Below are 19,835 nucleotides of genomic sequence, written 5' to 3' on the forward strand. Positions count from 1 at the left end.
GACCTTGAAATGCTTCTTACGGAGCCCCTCCTTAGTTGCCCTGGCTGTGTGTTTGGGGTCATTGTCATGCTGGAAGATCCAGCCATGACCCATCTTCAATGCTCTTACTGAGGGAAGAAGGTTGTTTGCCAAAATCTCGCAATACATGACCCCATCCATCCTCCCTTCAATACGGTGCAGTCGTCCTGTCCCCTTTGCAGAAGAGCACCCCCAGAGTATGATGTTTCCACCCCCATGCTTCACGGTTGGGATGGTTTTCTTGGGGCTGTTTTCATCATCTAAACATGGTAAATGGAGTAGATTCCAAAAAGCTCTATTCTCGTCTCATCTGACCACATGACCTTCTCCCATGCCTCCTCTGGATCATCCAGATGGTCACTGGTGAACTTCAAACGGGCCTGGACATGTGCTGGCTTGAGCAGGGGGACCTTGCTGCCCTGCAGGATTTTAAACCATGACAGCATCATGTGTTACTAATGTAATCTTCGTGATTGTGGTCCCAGCTCTCTTCAGGTCATTGACCAGGTCCTCCTGTGTAGTTCTGAGCTTTCTCAGAATCATGTTTATCCCACAAAGTGAGATCTTGCATGGAATCCCAGACCGAGGGAGATTGACAGTTATCTTGTGTTTCTTCCACTTTCTAATAAATAATCATAACAGTTGTTGTCTTCTACCAAACTGCTTGCCTGTTGTCCTGTAGTCCATCCCAGCCTTGTGCAGGTCTACAGTTTTGTCCCTGGTGTCCTTAGACAGCTCTTTGGTCTTGGCTATGGTGGACAGGTTGGAGTGTGATTGATTGAGTGTGTGAACAGGTGTCTTTTATACAGGTAACAAGTTCAAACAGGTGCAATTAATACAGGTAAAGAGTGCAGAATAAGAGGGCTTCTTAAAAGAAAATTAACAAGTCTGTGAGAGCCAGAATACTTGCTGGTTGGTAGGGGATCTGTTATATGGCTGGGGGGGCCTGGCTGCCGGTTTGTTTCTGTCTTTTGGTTTTCCTCCCAGGTGGCGTGCGTTTGGGACTGAGTGGCTGTGTTGCTGAGGCTGTCAGGACCTCACCCTGATCACCTGCGACTCGTCAGGACTCACAGCTGTGGTGCATCTGGATGGATTGGAACATGTTGGCATTTAAGACTGGAGTGCACAGTGTGTATTTGCCAGAGACTCGACCTTGTGACCAGACGGGTGAGATCGTCGTCTTGGGAGCCATCTCATCAGCAGCGGATGCTGAGAACGTCCAGGTTTGATGCACAGTCTGTGAAAGAGGAGGGGGTGAGGTTTCACGCTCGTCAGCACACTTCCTGAGACTCGGTTGTTGCGGCCACCTGGGGGGTGTCGGCGGGGTCCTTGGGTCCGAAACAGCTTCTGGCTCCGGACCGTTAGCGCTGCTGGGAGCGCACCACGCCAGGCCGCACCTTTTGTTATTATATTATCACTGTTATGTATTAAATTCAGTTAGCCTTTGAACCGTGCTCTGCTTATTTCATATTGGGTCCTTCAAACGCTGGTCGGTTCTCCGAGCTGCGTCCGACACATAACAGGATCAAACACTTATTTGCAGCAGGCACATACAAATAAATTATTTAAAAAATCATACATTGTGATTTCCAGATTTTTTTTTTTTAGATTATGTCTCTCACAGTGGACATGCACCTAAGATGAAAATTTCAGACCCCTCCATGATTTCTAAGTGGGAGAACTTGCAAAATTGCAAGTTATACTGTGTATATATATATATATATATATATATATATATATATATATATATATATATATATATATATATATATATATATATATATATATATATATATAATCTGTATCACTGGCCTGGGGGATTAATTGGAGCAACTGTCAGGGTTTCAGCAACTCACATTTTAGGTTTGGAAGAAATGTGCTCGAATGTATAGCTCATCTGTTTGAACCTGGGACTGGCACCAACCCAGGGTTCAAAATTTGGTTGTGGCTTGTACACAATTTAAAATCACCATGAAATTCATAAAAACATCCAGATATGCCATGCTGTGAAGTAGAGTCCAGTAATGAGGTTGCGCTCAGGGGAAGTGGATCTGTCAACCAGGAAACCCAGTGGTGCATTATAAATAAATAATGGGTGTACCTGTCTGCTGTACCTATGCATATTGATTTTGGCCAGCTGTGCGTAGGGTAAAATAACGTTGTGGATGCTGTCCCTGAGAGTGAGCAAAAAAACGTCTGATTTTGTGCCAACAACCTTCACATGACACAACAGAGGAAGTATTCTGACAACCCCCCCACCCCTGCCGCCGCCGCCAAACACTCCCCTTCCTGAATCTATAACAATCGACAACATCCTGATAGTTTTTGTACAATGGTCAAATTTACATTTCTGCAGCTAAATCTACCGGTGAGCTTTTGGCACTGAGGGTACTGGGTTTAAATTTCAGATTTTAAAAGGATTTGCACTATACTGTGATGCCAATAGTCATTTATAGTATGTGGCATTTCTTTCCTTCGACTTTCTTTCATTAATACTTTTTCTATATGCAGTCAGCTTTATCTGTTGAACAACTGCTGCTTATGCTAGCTCAGCGGTTCTTCTCTTTATTCTAGTTATACGCTTGCTGGATGCGCAAGTCATATCAGACATCATTGGATGAGTTTTTGTTTCTGTATTGGTTTGGGGGGGCAAACAATAACAAAACTGTTTGGGAACTATTGTAGTTGATGACGTCCAGTGTTATTTCAGTGAGAAAACACCTCACAGAGTAAAAATTTCTTTCACATACGTGTAATTGGGGGGGGGCTTACAAAGAAGTAAAGTAAGAAGAAGGTATGCTCCAGTGATCACATGCCCAGTCAGGCAAACAGGTCAGAGATGTACTTACAAATTCATTTTTACTTGTCGCTATATAAACTGTTTAATTTATTCATTTTCAATTTCAATTTATTTTCATTTATATAGCATCAACTCACAACAGAGTTGCCTCAAGGCGCTTCACACAAGTAAGGTCTAACCTTAGTAACCCCCAGAGCAGCAGTAGTAAGGAAAAACTCCCTCTGAAGAAAAAACCTCGAGCAAACTAGACTCAAAGGGGTGACCCTCTGCTTGGGCCATGTTACAGACATAAATTACAGAACAATTCACAAAACGAATACACAGGAAATGCTGTTGGTGCACAGGACAGGAGGGTTTCCAGCACAAACACCACACCCATCTCTGGATGGAGCTGCACCTTAAACAGAGAGAAAAAACAGAATCAGGCATCAGAAAGACAAGAAATACAGTATAATTTGCCCACAAATACACAACAAGAAAAACAGGAAATACTAAGGAGATCGCCGGCCACTAGCCCTATGTTTCACTAAAAGACCCAGAATTTAGGTAAAGTTGAGGCCGCGCCACGCTTCATTTCCTAATAAAATGAATTAAAAGAGTAAAAAGCATAGCACTATACTATGCCAGTATGCTAGCCATACAAAAGCGAAAATAAGTGCGTCTTAAAGTCTCCACAGAATATGACTGTTTTATTGACACGGGGAGATCATTCCACAGATCAGGGGCACGATAAGAGAAAGCTCTATGACCCACAGACTTCTTATTCACTCCAGAAACACAAAGCAGTCCTGCACCCTGAGAGCGCAAAGCCCGGGCCGGTACGTAAGGTTTAATTAGGGCAGCTAGGGAGGGAGGTGCCAGTCCATGAACAATTTTATAGATTAGTAACAGAACCTTAAAATCTGATCTTACTGGGACAGCAAGCCAGTGAAGAGATGCCAAAATGGGTGTAATGTGGTTAAACGTTCTGCTGTCTGGCTGCAGCATTTTGAACCAATTGGAGACCCCTAATGCTGTACTGCAGTAAACCAGAAAATAGAACATTGCAGTAGTCCAATCTATAAGAGATAAACGCATGGATCAGGGTCTCAGCATCAGCCATAGACAGGATTAGATGAATCTTCACTGTTTCACAGGTGGAAGAAAGCAGTCCTCGTAATATTTCTAATGTGGAGGTCAAAGGACAATGTAGAATCAAAAATTACACCAAGGTTCCTCACTTTGTCAGTGTGATGTATGACACATTATCTTAGGCTAAGCATTAACTTAAGTGGTCAAATTGATACCGGTGTCTCACTGGACAAAGAACCATCATTTCAGTCTTATCAAAGTTTAAAAGTACAAAGTTTCTAGACATCCAACTTCTCACTGATGCAAGGCAATCTTCTAAGGATTTTATGTGAATGAGATTATCAACAGTTATTGGCATGTATAACTGAGTATCATCAGCATAGCAGTGAAAGATAATCCCAAAATGCCGCAATATGTGCCCAAGGGGTGCTATATAAAGGGAGAAAAGCAGGGGGGCCAAAGATGGACCCCTGTGGAACCCCACATTTCATGTCACTAAGGTTAGAGGTAGTGTTACTGTACAAAACACAGTGACAACGACTGGTCAAGTAGTCCATGAGCTGCCGTGACACCACATTTCCAGAATTTTAGAGCAAAATGATAGATTTGATATCGGCCGATAGTTTTTCAATACACTAGGGTCAAGATTAGGTTTCTTAAGTAATGTTTAATCACTGCAGATTTGAAACATTTAGGAACAGATCCAGAAGTAAAAGAAAGATTGATAATTTCCAGCACAGTTGGCCCAAGAGTGGGCCACAGGTCCTTAAACAGTTTTGTTGGTATAGGATCAAATAAACAGATTGTGCTTTTTGTTGACGTTATGAATTTCATCAGCATGCCTAGAGAGATACTCTCAAATTCTGTAAATCTAGGTAATACCTCAGTGATGGCTCCCACCTCAATAGTAGTGTGTAGTGGCTGGGTTAAAACATGCTGGGATATGTTTAACCTAATGTCTTCTATTTTCTTCTCAAAGTAATCCAGGAAATCTTGTGCTGTAAAAGGAGAGCGAACTACAGGTGGTTGTCCATGAATAAGTGTTGCCACCGTGCCACCGTTTTTGTTGATCAAATCAGAGTAATAGGTCCGCTTTGTAGCCAGTAATGCATGCTTATAGTCTAAGATAGCATCACGCCATGCAAGGTGGAATACTTCTAATTTTGAACTACGCCATTTCCAATCTAGACCTCTAGCCTTATGCTAGAGGTCACGCAGGTAATCACTGAACCAAGGTGAATGTGTTTTGGGCAAGCTCGGTTTAAACACAGGTGGCACAATCATGCCAACTGTAGTTAGTTTTAGAGTTTAAACTATCCACAAGAGTTAGGTTAAATGATTAAAAATGGTGGCAGCACAGCGGCTTAGTGGTTAGCACTATTGCCTTACTGTAAGAAGGTCATGGGTTTGATTCCCACGTGTGGTCTTTGTGTGGAGTTTGCATGTTCTCCCCGAGTTTGCATGGGTTACCTCCGGGTGCTCCTCCTCCCACATCCAAAGACATGCAGGTTAGGTGAACTGGAAACATTAAATTGTCCGTAGGGGTGCACGCAGTTGTTAAAGTGTTTGTTTGTCTGTATGTGGCCCTGCGACAGACTGGCGTCCTGTCCAGGGTGTACCCCGGCTCACAACCCGTGACTGCTGGGATAGGTTCCAGCCCTCTGTGACCCTTAATTGGAGTAAGCGGCTATAGAAAATGGATGGATGGATGATTAAAAATGGTTGTCAAATATTACCATGACAACCCTTAAGAGAGCCAAATGGATAACTTTCTTGAATCCGAATGACATTCTGAGTCCGGCTGTTTAAACATTAAATAAAAATTCAGTTATTTTTCTTTTTAAATTGGAGTCATATGACATAGTACAGCAGGTGAACTCACAGATCACTTGCTTTGGACAAAATACAAAAATCAACATTTGTAATGAGTCACTGTATCAGAATGTCAGAAGAAAGAGCCCCTCATCAGCAACTGACTTCTAATACCTGAGTGGACAGCAGTGGCAGCTGGCAACTAAGAGGCTAACTTTATAATCAGTCATCTGTAAAAGTTTCTTTGCTTTTAGTAAGGCAAACATGGCCACACCTCCACAGGAATCCTCTCCATGCTACCTTCTAATAATATTTTGCAATAAGAAGTGGTTTACTCCTATCGAACAACGCATTCTAAGTCAATACTGCCAAAAACAGAGCTTAGGTTGAGAAATGTCAGAGTTCGGTTACAGACCCGACTGCAAGGTTTGAATATTTTGTCCTTCTTAGTGTTTCTTGCAGTAACTGGTTTTGCAAGCAAGTGACAGCTCACTCTTCTGTGAATATCTTTGTTATATACTAGGAGCTGTTCTTCCTTTGTTGATTGGCTGATCTTGAAGGATGGGTCCACTGCTGATTGGCTGATGCAAGAGGCTGGCCAACTATTTAACTTCCATGTTTTGGAGAAGACTTTAAGAAACAGTGGAGGAAGCGAGTGGCGGTTTGAATAGACTGTGACGTGGTTGGCAGTTGGAGATGTGATGAAGATTTCAGTGGCTGTGACAGACCAAATAAAAGAACTAAATGGAAACTGAAAGGTGTCATGAGTATGTCAGGCAATAGCGATGTTGAAACTGTACTGAAGCAAGAAGAGTTTGAAGAGAAGTGGAAAGCAGGGCTTAGGACTGAGAATGGCAGGTTGTTTGGGGTGTGTCATCCAGTTAAACTTTCTAAATGTTTGAGGAAAATAGATGATTTCAAGCAAGCTTTACAGAGTAGAGTGTTACTGATTATTTGCAGGGTTATTATGATTGTTTGCAAACGATTAAAGATGAAATTCAATGGAAAGTGGGTTGACAGAACTTCTGTCATGATGGTACAGATGTACTGCCCAGCAAGGTGTCAAAATCCAACCACCAGTCTGTGTCGTGACGCCTGGATAAGGGATCAAGTAGGGGATTGCCTGTTGGAGTGAAATATGGTGGGGACCTTGTGTGCCCCATGGCTGCTTCGGGAACCATGAAGGCCTAATAGTGGTGCAGCTTAGCTAAAATTTCCATAAAAATTGTTCATTTCATGATAAAAGCATGGAATTTCGCACACATATTCTAAATTAACAAATGTTTATTTTCAGATATGGAGCCATCCTGGAGCTGACCATGAGCTACAGGGTCAATAAAGAATTACACAGTGGTCAAAATTTAAAAATGCTCCAATCATGTTGAATACTATACCGCATTATTTGTCTGATCATAACGATTCCAAAAAGGTATAGTTTGCACCATCTGTAATGCTTAGTTATCACGTTACGGGGTAACTTGTGTCATAAGTCATAGAATCCAATGGACGTCGACATTGTTTGACCTTTACTTTGGAGACCAAGCATTCAGCACAGTCCAAACTATTCCATTTATTAATCCTATTATTTCAACCAATAATTTGCATCACTTTTTACCAAAATTGGAGCAACTTTAACTTTGGACCCCTGTACAAAATGAAACTGATCTTTGTCACCATTTTTGCCATTTTTACCCCATAACTCCAGAACATTCAGTCATAGACAGCGGTGGGAACAGCTAAGCAAAAAGTTACCTTTGATAACCATTAATCAGATAACTGAAAGGTTATCTTTTATTAAAATCAAATCAATTTTATTTATATAGCACCAAATCACAACAAACAGTTGCTCCAAGGCGCTTTATATTGTAAGGCAAAAGCCATATAATAATTACAGAAAAACCCCAACGGTTAAATGACCCCCTATGAGCAAGCACTTGGTGACAGTTGGAAGGAAAAACTCCCTTTTAACAGGAAGAAACCTCCAGCAGAACCAGGCTCAGGGAGGGGCAGTCTTCTGCTGGGACTGGTTGGGGCTGAGGGGAGAGAATCAGTAAAAAGACATGCTGTGGAAGAGAGCAGAGATCAATCACTAATGAATAACAGTGATAACAGTGGAATGTCCAAAGTATAGACTGAACTACACTACCCACATGCTCCCTGCGTCGACCCGGCCAATCACGTTTTGTACTTAATGACAATGTCATCAGCAAGCGACAGCCAGTCTGCCACAAACCATTGATCTACACACGACAAGGATTAAAATGTTTGATTTTAGGGTTTACAAACGTTTTTGACTATTAACCTTTGCTCACTTTAGCAGCAAAAAAGTTATCAGACTGAAGGTTATTGGAACTAAATTTATCGGAAGATAATTGGTCCAATGATGGTTTTAAAAGTTATCTGAAAAGCTAATCCGCTAGCAAAAACATTTGCTTCGATAATTATTGGTTATCGGATTAGCTGAACAGCGCCCACCACTGGTCATAGATAGCCCAAACTATACCTTCTTGGAATTGTTATGATGAGACAAATAATGTGGTATAGTTTTCAGTTTGGAGCATTTGAACACGAGATGGCTAACTGGGGTTCTGGTGAAACATGATGTCTTCGACAGCGGATCAGGCGGAGGAAGTGATAGGTTGTAACCCAACTGTGAAGGCAGATGAAGGCTGCAGCATGTCTTCAGACCCCGGTTGTTTGGGATTTCCCAGTCATCAGACTAGATCAGGGGTGGATAATCATGTGCCATGAAGGGCCGAGACACTGCAGCTTTTCTAATTACCAATCACCTCAGCAGGTGATTTCATTCATGATCAGGTGTTTCAGCAGATGATTTCATTGACGATCAGGTGTTTATGTTCAGGGGAGAAGCTCATCAGCATCCCACCTGCTGAGGTGACTGGTTGCAAGGAAAACCTGCAGTGTCTTGGCCCTCGCTGCCCACCCCTGGACTACATCCTAAGTGTATATCAAGGACTGTGTTTGTTTTGTACAATAGTATTCCCACATCAAACAACCCATGCACAGATGTTTCTAGATCAATCCTGTATGTAGATACCCAATCTGAGAATCAATCAAGAAACAATCTTCCTCACCACTGAGGTATTGCCACAACTGCCCAGCAGAGTGTGTTTAAGCTTTCAGGTCAGACTTTATAAAAAGTCCAGTTATCTTCCATTGAAGACATCAGACCACTTATTTTACTTCATGCACATCTTCATATGGTGTGCTACCATTCTGCTAAATTTGCTTGAAATCTACCAACCGGTTTAAGAGGTGTTGTACTCACAAGTCTCAAGAATGTAATTATTATATATACCTTTAAAAAATCATAATAATCCCTGTGCTGATTTTATGCAAAAAAAATGTGCACAGACCGACACACACAAATAAAAAAATGCAAAAGCACTCAATTTTACGTGCAGTACAATTGGTGCAATGCTGCCTGGAGTCGGTGAGGCTACTCGAGTTGGTGGCGATTGTTTATGGAGAGCATATTGACGAGCGGGAGGTGATGCAGTGCCTTGTATAAAAACTGCTTCACATTTTATAGCCCTCCAATAGTTTTCCCAGAGTATATCTGTCTGAAGAGCTTCCTCGCCTCCACCTTCCCTCTTCACCTCGCTGCCTCTACATCATAAAGCCCGCCCTTGTCGACGTTCGCTTGCTGCTTCTTCAAAGCCATGTGGTGTAAAGTTGATTTACTCCTGTTGTTCCTTGCTGTGTCTCTGTTGGTGCATGAGCAGATGTGTAGATGTGCCTGAGTGGAAGAAGATGAGAAAGATGTGTTCCCTCAGACAGTCTGGGGTCAAGTGAAAATACTGTTGAGTGAACTTTTATTTTAAGTGTTTGCATAAGTGAAAAATATCTCAGCACATACAGTAGCTACAGCTGCGCCTTAGGCATGACTGCTCTGCTGGGGTGGGGTGACGCTGTCATGGGTGTGTGTGTGTGTGTGTGTGTGTGTGTGTGTGTGTGTGTGTGTGTGTGTGTGTGTGTGTGTGTGTGTGTGTGTGTGTGAGCGCACTACTGATTTCTCAGAGTCAACTATTTTGCCTGCAGCAGCTTTGTTTGGAACGTGCTCCTGAAAGTCGCTCTGGATAACTGCATCAGCTAAATGCCGGAGATGGAAACACGAAGGGACAAACGCGACACGTCCGTGTAAACATATGTTTACAGCATTGCTGCAGGCTCGCATTAAAAGTTCCATATACACACTGACAAACGCGACACGTTCATGTAAATATGTTTAGAGCAGAGTTGCAGACTTGCATTAAAAGTTCCATATACGCACTGACAAACGCGACACGTTCATGTAAATATGTTTAGAGCAGAGTTGCAGACTTGCATTAAAAGTTCCATATACGCACTGACAAACGCGACATGTCAGTGTAAACATGTTTACAGCAGAGCTGCAGACTCGCATTAAAAGTTCCATATACACACTGACAAACGCGACACGTTCATGTAAATATGTTTAGAGCAGAGTTGCAGACTTGCATTAAAAGTTCCATATACGCACTGACAAACGCGACATGTCAGTGTAAACATGTTTACAGCAGAGCTGCAGACTCGCATTAAAAGTTCCATATACGCACTGACAAACGCGACACGTTCATGTAAATATGTTTAGAGCAGAGTTGCAGACTTGCATTAAAAGTTCCATATATGCACTGACAAACAGAAGGCGTCTGTGTAAAGATGTTTACAGCTGAGTTGCAGACTCGCATTAAAAGTTCCATATACACACTGACAAACACGATGCGTTCATGTAAATATGTTTAGAGCAGAGTTGCAGACTCACATTAGAAGTTCCATATACACACTGACAAACCCGACATGTCCATGTAAACATATGTTTACAGCAGACTTGCAGACTCACATTAGAAGTTCCATATACACACTGACAAACGCGACACGTTCATGTAAACATATGTTTACAGCAGAGTTGCAGACTTGCATTAAAAGTTCCATATACGCACTGACAAACGCGACATGTCAGTGTAAACATGTTTACAGCAGAGTTGCAGACTTGCATTAAAAGTTCCATATATGCACTGACAAACACAAGGCGTCTGTGTAAAGATGTTTACAGCAGAGTTGCAGACTTGCATTAAAAGTTCCATATATGCACTGACAAACGCGACACTTTCATGCAAACATGTTTATAGCAGAGTTGCAGACTCACATTAGAAGTTCCATATACACACTGACAAATGCGACGTCAGTGTAAACATGTTTACAGCACAATTGCAGACTTGCATTATAAGTTCCATATACGCACTGACAAACGCAACGTGTCAGTGTAAACATATGCTTACAGCAGAGCTGCAGACTTTATTCAGATTAAAAGTTCCGTACATAAGAGTCACAAATGGGTCTTGTCAAACAAAGTTTTTTTTTTGTTTTGTTTTTTGCTGAAATCTAAACATTATATCTCACTGGTACTTGGTTACAGGGATATTCAGCATCATTTTGTGGCCCCTTTTAAAACAGGAGTTTATGTATAAATATCTGGCATGATTCAATCATGAAGGTATTTTTATTTCTTTTAAATCTCCCTTTGCCTGTCTTCAGAATCAGTGGAGCCCACCAATCCTTCTACCATGATAATATGTCGATTCAGGAAGGGGACTGATTAACTGATTGATTGATTGACTGCAAACCTATACAGGAGGAAACAACTGCCACTAGTACCCCAGGAGGAGCCACCAACTCTGCTCCTGGAGGACACCTTCACTGCATAATTTTCGTCTCAGAATCCAAATACCAACTACTACTGCTGAACTATTACTGTACTATGTACAATTAAGCAAGCAAGTACTCAAGACGCAATTCAGATCACATCACTTTCTTACGTGTAATTTGACCTACATGCTTATAGACGATGCATATGTGCTGACCTATGCACTAAAGTTTTCATTAAATCCATAGTGAATCACTGGTTTATGGTGCTCCCCCTCACTCTCATGTTAATGTTAGGTGCGATGTCAGCCACTTGACAATTATACAACATTTATACAATTATACAGCCAATTATACAACATATTATATAAAGACTGTAACTTACTTAAGACTGAAACACACCCAATGACAGAATTTACCAATTTTGAACTGCAACTGGATTAAATATATATAATTTAGAAGGATCTTGGAACGTTTCACAATATTTTCTTAATAATTGCTCTTCGAAAAGACTAATGATGTAACAGATTATTGGCAAATTTATTGGCTGTGATCATTATAAAGTATGTCTTATTTAGCATGTAGGAATTGTGACAGCTGAAAATAAGGAGCAACAATTTCCATCTTGACAATGCACTTGTGTGTCATTTATTTTCACTCTTTTCACTCTGCATTTCTCCTTTCTCCCTTATTTCACACAATTCAGCAGCACTGTGGCTTAGTGGTTAGCACTGGTGCCTCATAGCAAGGAGGTTGTGGGATTGCTTCCCACCCTTTATGTGTGGAGTTTGTATGTTCTCCCTGTGTCTGCGTGGGTTTCCTCCGGGCACTCCGGTTTCCTCCTACAATCAAAAAACATGCTTATTTAGAGTCTGCTCCTTTCTCCTTTTTCTTTGTATGTATGTATGTATATATGTACAATGACAATAAATGCTCTGTTCCATTCTATTCACAGACCTTTTATACAGCTCGACTCCGCTCACTAACAACACAGGAATCTCAACAGCAAAACATTAAACAGTTAGCATTTTGGCACATGCCTGATAGGAACATATGTTAAAGGGGCTGAGAGGCTTTGATATGTGCTTCACACATTTCAACGTGTGACCAGAACAGGAATCAGGAATTTATATGCATAGCAGCGACACACTGTCGAGACAGCTTTATATGCATAGAATACACATTGCAGAGACAGGAAAATTCAGTATGCATGCCTTGGTATGGTGAATTATGTCCACAATGTGCATTACGTGTTGAATGTCGGCTACAAGCAGCTCATATTTCATAAATATTATGACTACAGAAACCTGCTGTAATAGTTAGCTATTGTTATTTGGGAGATTCTATATATTTCATTAATTTAATTTAATAAATTTACTAGCATATATATTTTAAGGTATTTTATTGGAGTTTTTTTTTTTTTTTTTTTGGAGAATTGCAGATAGATTAGAGCAGATTTATCCATGGTGACTGTGCTAGTTGTGCATAAGTCACATTTTAAAATGTACAAAAGAAATGTTTAAACCAATGAAAACAACACACCTGAAATCCTTCCTAAAATTAGTTGTTGCCAAAATTCTACATCCATTTCTCAGAAACAATAACAGAAACAGCATCATCAATAACTAACAACTTAACCCAGTATTTTTTTAAAGAAAGAAGGGCTTTTATCGTCACTGTACTGTACAGTACATACATTAATGCATACAACCAAATTTGTTCTCTGCATTTAACCCATTCTAATTCATTAGACACAATCTAAAGGCTGTGCCACACTCTGACTGGCAAAAGGATTAGTTAGTCATTTAAATATTTTGTCCATTGGCAAATTTGTCAGTCTCCTGTGGAGTTGGGGCTCTGATGGACAGATGACATCACATTTCCACAGAGGTCTGCACTGAGCAGAAGGATTTTTCTGATTTATAGACACATATCTCAACTCAACTCAAACTTTATTTATAGAGCACATTCAATCCCTCCTGTGGGTTCACCACCTGCAGAGGGGGCCATGGGGGTGGGGTGCAGAGAGGACTGGGTGGCAGTTGGGGGCGGGTGGCCCGGCGGCCCGCTCACAGCCTCTGGCTGTTGGGACGTGGAATGTCACCTCACTGGGGGGAAGGAGCCTGAGCTTGTGCGGGAGGTTGAGAGGTACCGACTAGAGATAGTCCGGACCCGGGAGGCAACTGACAGGTACTGGCAGGCCAAGCGTGCTGCAGCCTGTGCAGTCGCAGAGGCAAAAACTCGGGTCTGGGAGGAGTTCGGAGAGGCCATGGAGGAGGATTATCGGTTGGCCTCGAAGAAATTCTGGCAAACCATCCGACGCCTCAGGAGGCAGAAGCAGCTCTCCGCCAACACTGTCTATAGTGCGGGTGGGGAGCTGTTGACCCTGACTGGGGATGTTGTTGGGCGGTGGAAGGAATACTTTGAGGATCTCCTCAATCTCATCATCACGTCTTCCAAAGAGGAAGCAGAGACTGGGGACTCAGAGGCGGACTCATCCATCACCTAGGCCGAAGTCACTGAGGTGGTCAGAAAGCTCCTTGGTGGCAAGGCTCCTGGGGTGGACAAAATCCGTCCTGAGTACCTTAAGTCTCTGGATGTTGTGGGACTGTCCTGGTTGACACATCTCTGCAACATCGCGTGGCGGTCGGGACAATACCCCTGGATTGGCAGACCGGGGTGGTGGTCCCTCTGTTTAAGAAGCGGGACCGGAGAGTGTGTTCCAACTACAGGGGATCACACTACTCAGCCTCCCCGGTAAGGTCTATTCCAGGGTGCTGGAGAGAAGAATTCGAACGATGGTCGAACCTCGGGTTTCAGGAGGAGCAGTGTGGTTTTCGTCCTGGTCGCGGCACAGTGGACCAGCTCTACACCCTCCATCGGGTGCTCGAGGGTTCATGGGAGTTCGCCCTACCAGTCCACGTGTGCTTTGTGGATCTGGAGAAGGCGTTTGACCAGGTTCCTCGAGGCGCCCTGTGGGGGGTCCTCCGGGAGTACGGGGTCTGGGGTCCTTTGCTAAGGGCTATCCAGTCCCTGTACAACTGCAGCAGGAGCTTGGTTCGCATTGCCGGTAGTAAGTCAAACCTGTTTCCAGTGCACGTTGGTCTCCACCAGGGCTGCCCTTTGTCACCGGTTCTGTTCATTACCTTTATGGACAGAATTTCTAGGCACAGCCAGGGTGTAGAAGGGGTCTGGCTTGGGAACCACAGAATCTCATCTCTGCTGTTTGCGGATGATGTAGTCCTGTTGGCTTCATCAAACCAGGACCTTCAGCGTACACTGGGGCGGTTTGCAGCCGAGTGTGAAGCGTCCGGGATGAAGATCAGCACCTCCAAATCCGGGGCCATGGTTCTTGATCGGAAAAAGGTGCCTTGCCCTCTTCAGGTCGGTGGGGTGTTCTTGCCTCAGGTGGAGGAGTTTAATTATCTCAGGGTCTTGTTCATGAGTGAGGGACGGATGGAGCGTGAGATCGATAGACGGATCGGTGCAGCGTCTGCAGTGATGCGGTCGTTGTATCGGACCATCGTGGTGAAGAGAGAGCTGAGCAGGGGGGCAAAGCTCTCGATTTAATGATCGATCTACATTCCGACCCTTATATATGGTCATGAGATTTGGCTCATGACCGAAAGAACAAGATCGCGAGTACAAGTGGCCGAGATGAGTTTCCTCCGCAGGGTGGCTGGGTGCACCCTTAGAGATAGAGTGAGGAGCTCTGTCACTCGGGAGGAGCTCGGAGTCGAGCTGCTGCGCCTCCACATCGAAAGGACCCAGCTGAGGTGGCTCAGGCATCTTTTCCGGATGCCCCCGGACGCCTCGTTGGAGAGGTGTTCCGGGCACGTCCCATTGGAAGGAGGCCCCAGGGTTGACCCAGATCACACTGGAGGGACTACGTCTCTCAGCTGGCTTGGGAACGCCTTGGGGTTCCCCCGGAGGAGCTGGGGGAGGTGTGTGTGGATCAGGAGGTCTGGGTGGCTTTGCCTGAGCTGCTGCCCCCGCGACCCGACCTAGAATAAGCGGAAGAAAATGGATGGATGGATGGATGAATAAATTAATTAAAATAGAATTAAAATTAAATTCAAATAAAATTCAAATAAAATTTTGCCAGAATCTGACTTAAACTTGAGTAAAAGCCAGAGAGAAGAGGTGAGTCTTTAGGGAAGATTTAAAAACCTGTGCTGGATTCAAGCAGAGTTTGCTGTGATCTGAAAGCATGACACCGTATTTCATCACTGTTTATGCATGAAGACATCAGACAACTCCATCGTGCCTCCTCGCTGAGAGAGAGAGAGAGAGAGAGAGAGCGAGAGAGAGAGAGAGAGAGAGAGAGTGAGAGACCACTGTCTTTTTCTTCAAGACATAGAGCTGTGCTTCACGTTGTTGCTGTGTTGGTCCTTTCTCCGCTTATGCTGGAGCTTTGGCCAATCAGAAGCCAAGAATGAATCATCAGACAGCCGCAGGATTAATAATTAAAAAACAGGTAGAGGACAAAATGGCAAACAAACATGAATGCAGCATGTAAGCTCTCCACCTGAGTTCTGCTCAAAGTTTTAAACACATATAAAACTTTCTGATGAACTTGGCGGACATCAGCTGACAAGGAGCCCATTTTGCTGATGGGAAAAGGACTTTTTGTCAGACAAAAACTAACACAAACTGATAGTATCAGCTCCCCATACATTTCCTTGATCAGTCACAGTGTAACTGGGGCCTAACCACTAGAAGCAGTGGAGAGTCACAATCTAGCACCTGGGAGCCAACTCCAAATGTAGAGACGCTGCCTTGGTCAGGGGCAGAGAAAGGAGCAGACCTTAAATAAGTGTGCATGTTTTTTAATGGTGGGAAGAAATTGGAGTGCCCAGGTGAAACCCAAGCAGATATGAAAAAAATGGGCATGAGTGGAATCAAACCCATGCCAATATTTTTTCTTGCCATAATTAAAAATTGGTTTATGAGTTATCAATCAGCCATGGACAATGAGGTGTCACTTTGAAGCATCTGAACAAGTCAAATTTTTCTAAGTGAGAATACCCATAGTAGTAGCAGCTACATATCATATCAAAATGTTGCTCAACTTTCAAAAACACTACAGATTACTAAACAAGCTGATAAATGCTGTTTGGTATTCCTTAAATCACAAGCCCAATAACCAACAAAAGCTAACGGAAGACATAAATAAAATAAATCACTGCAGACCATCACAGCTGCTCTGAATTATTACAGCTGACTGCTCTCCTGATCAGATACCAGAGGTGTGGAGTGAATTTGAATGGATGCACAAGGACCACATCTTTACACAGAAATAAATAAATAAATCAGGAGTAAAACTCTCCTATTCACCATATGGTTTACACAAGGTATAAATCATGAATGTTTCAAACTGGACCGGACAAAGTCTGCAAGCCACAGTGTGCCTTATGTGTTGTTAAAATACAGCTCACATAATAATTCTTTATTTGAACATAAAACTAGAAATGGCACTTACTGGCTCTGTGAGCTCCAGTATATTAGCCCTGTATGTAATTGGGCTACAGTCTTGAGTGTTTCCTATCAGGGTACATGGTAGAAACATGGGACCCAAGTCATCACCATCCAGCACATCAATGGTCAGAGTCGTAGTAGTGGTACGACGGTCACTGGGATACGGGGCTCGGTCCTAAACAGAGACAGATATTTGGTTGAAATTATTTTATCTCTAAAAGTGTATAAACTTTACAAAATGAAATGGATTAAAAACATACACATCTCTCGCTTTTTTATCCTTCTGAACAGATGATTATAAACAATCTTTTTTCACAACAAGAAAAAAAGACAAGAGATATCTGTGTTTTTAATCCCTTTTATTTTGTAAAGACAGAAAATTATTGATACACATTTGGACAATGCGTGTTTATAAACTGAACAGAAGATCATAAACTAGTATTTTTCAGAACAAGAAAAAAATCTTAATATATTCATACTTTGTGAATTCCTGTGCTTTTGAAAATCCACAGAAAAGCAAAATCTCCTTGATAAACAAAATGAAAAATTGATGTGTGTAGACATGATTCAAAGAGAGCGATCTTAATCTGAATTATAATCCTATTACATTTTTTCTGCAAATCTGATTGGTTAATCGTGTGAGATTTCAGACCGTATAATATCGGGGTACCGGTGGCAAAATATTCAACCATTTCACATTTGGGTGTATTACTCCACGCCCTGACCGGTGTTCTGATGAGAGGTCATTCCTGTTGAATATCATTCCTGTCTTACGGACAACTGAACATTCACACACATGCGCAGTATTGTTGGGACGCGGAATTGTCGATTTATGTGACGAGGTGCACAATTCAACAGATCACCAGCCGTGCGCGCTACTAACTGTTAGCGCTGTTAGCTGAGAGTGACAGAAAGTCACGTATCGACACCTCTGCCACTGCTGAAATGGGTGAATTTAAGCTACCATATGAAATTATACATGTGGATTCTGATACAGCATTACTGTTTCCATTTGATGGATTTAACGGATTTTCATGTTTGATGGATTACTCCGCGCCCTGACAGCTGTTGGAGCGACGCTGCCTCGACGGTCAGCCTTGCTGACCGAATTACCTACAGAAAAATAAACCGTGCAAATGATGGAATTGGATGACAATGAGAATAACCCCCTTGTGTTTACGCATCACCGTAAGACTACGCCTCGCCGGTAAAGCTCAATTTGTGATCATATATCCAACATGAACGTCCGCAAATCATCAGACACAACAGGGTTATTCCGTAAATATTAATACTTTTAATATCATTTTTAAATAGCAATTTAACACATTCTAAAGGAAGTCCTGGTCAATAAAATAAATAAGGAAGACAGAAAGTAGAACCCTTGACTCAACTTCAAACTTCGACCTAGAAAGAAAAGTGCAGTGTCTTCTGCTCCTATTCTTTTGAGCAATAACACTGGACAAGTTTTTTTTTTTTTTTTGGGGGGGGGGGGGATTTTGTTTCCTAACAAAGATTTTATTTCCTAAAAAAAAATAATGGGGATTATGACAGACAACATCAAGATTAACACAAAAGAAATTTTATATTTGCTGTAACAAGCGGGAATTTGGAGAAACATCAAAATATATTAATTGGATTTAATCACTATAAGATGACAGGTCATGTCTGTCCTAAATAAACATGCCCAGGCATGCCCAACACAACACCTGCATTGCATCTCCATACTGACGGTCTTAGAGTATCCCAGAGTCCTTTGCGAGCTGGGGAGGGAGGCCTGATAATGGCTCAGCTTAATGCTAACTATAACACTGAAAATGCCATAGACATGCTCACGCATTAGCATCAGCATCAGTCCCGTTTTTAAGTTATAAAATCTATCAACTGTTTCAGAAGACCATAACAGATCGGTTTAACATAAAAAAGGTAAATATTACTCACAGACATATGCTCTTTAGGGTTTTAACAGGGAAAAATTAAGATAAAGTGAAATATAACAAAGAACCAACGAAGCAGCAGATCGAAGATTGAAGCACTGCTTCATTGGTTCAAAGTTCAAAGCAAAGCTGCGCTGTAGAAAAGTTTGATTACAGACCCGCTGCCGAGTCTGTAATCAAAGTAGAGAAATGATCATTTTCCTGCCAAACACCCCCAAAAACAATGGCCACTCTGAAGGACCGATAAGAGAATCTTTAAGTAAAAAGGCTATTGATGTCGATGGATTGAATCATTTCTTAAGGATACCCGAAAAGAACCGGTTCCCGACACACAACCCTAACAGCAACACGGCTTTTTTTTTTTTTTGCTGTTGTTTTTTTAATAAAACTCACATTAAAGACTCACGACTCACCTAAATACAGATTTTGGTTGAACTCACCTCCATAACGACGCAATGTTGCAAACAAGTTGCCACAAACGCTTGTTTACACTGACAATGAAATCTCAACCTCCCTAGCGAGAACGTGATTACGCGCGACATTTGACACTGCAAAGGCGTCAATACTGCCTACCAAATAAGCTTAAAACCAATCAAAATAGCTTTGTGGGCAGTACATAGTCTGTCAAAATACTTTGTTTAAAAAGTAAAACTTTTTGTAAGTGAGGGTTTCTGGTCTCAACAACTCCTTAACACCATAATCAGTAGCATTTAAAAAAAATCCCCACTATGCATATAATATAGAGCTATCAAACCTCTATCCCCTTTCTGCAATAATGTCTTTCTAGTGCTCTATTAAAACACATTTGCAGCTACCTTTATAAATAACACGTAAAAAAAAATGCTCAGAAATAAAAGGAACAAACAGCTACTGCATGTCAACAAAGCCATTAGTGATCATTAGGAACAGGCGTATAGTTCCCTTCAGGATGATTCAAATGAGATTGAATAATTAGAAGCCTTGTAACAGTAATTTTACCATGATAATACAAATTTACATAAAAATAACAAGCAGCTAGGTTTCAGCTTCACTCCCAG

The 19,835-nt window shown here is 42.1% G+C and overlaps 1 protein-coding gene across 1 annotated transcript in view; it reads right to left on the reverse strand.

Annotated features, from left to right (window-relative positions):
* LOC117530861 (protocadherin-15-like) overlaps nucleotides 1-19,835 on the reverse strand; it is a 520,141-nt gene that overhangs the window by 342,367 nt on the left and 157,939 nt on the right. The window contains 1 exon segment of the mRNA XM_034193803.1: nucleotides 16,869-17,039. Coding sequence (XP_034049694.1) covers nucleotides 16,869-17,039 — 171 coding nt within the window.

Source organism: Thalassophryne amazonica, chromosome 18, assembly GCF_902500255.1.
Source record: "Thalassophryne amazonica chromosome 18, fThaAma1.1, whole genome shotgun sequence".
NCBI lineage: Eukaryota > Metazoa > Chordata > Actinopteri > Batrachoidiformes > Batrachoididae > Thalassophryne > Thalassophryne amazonica.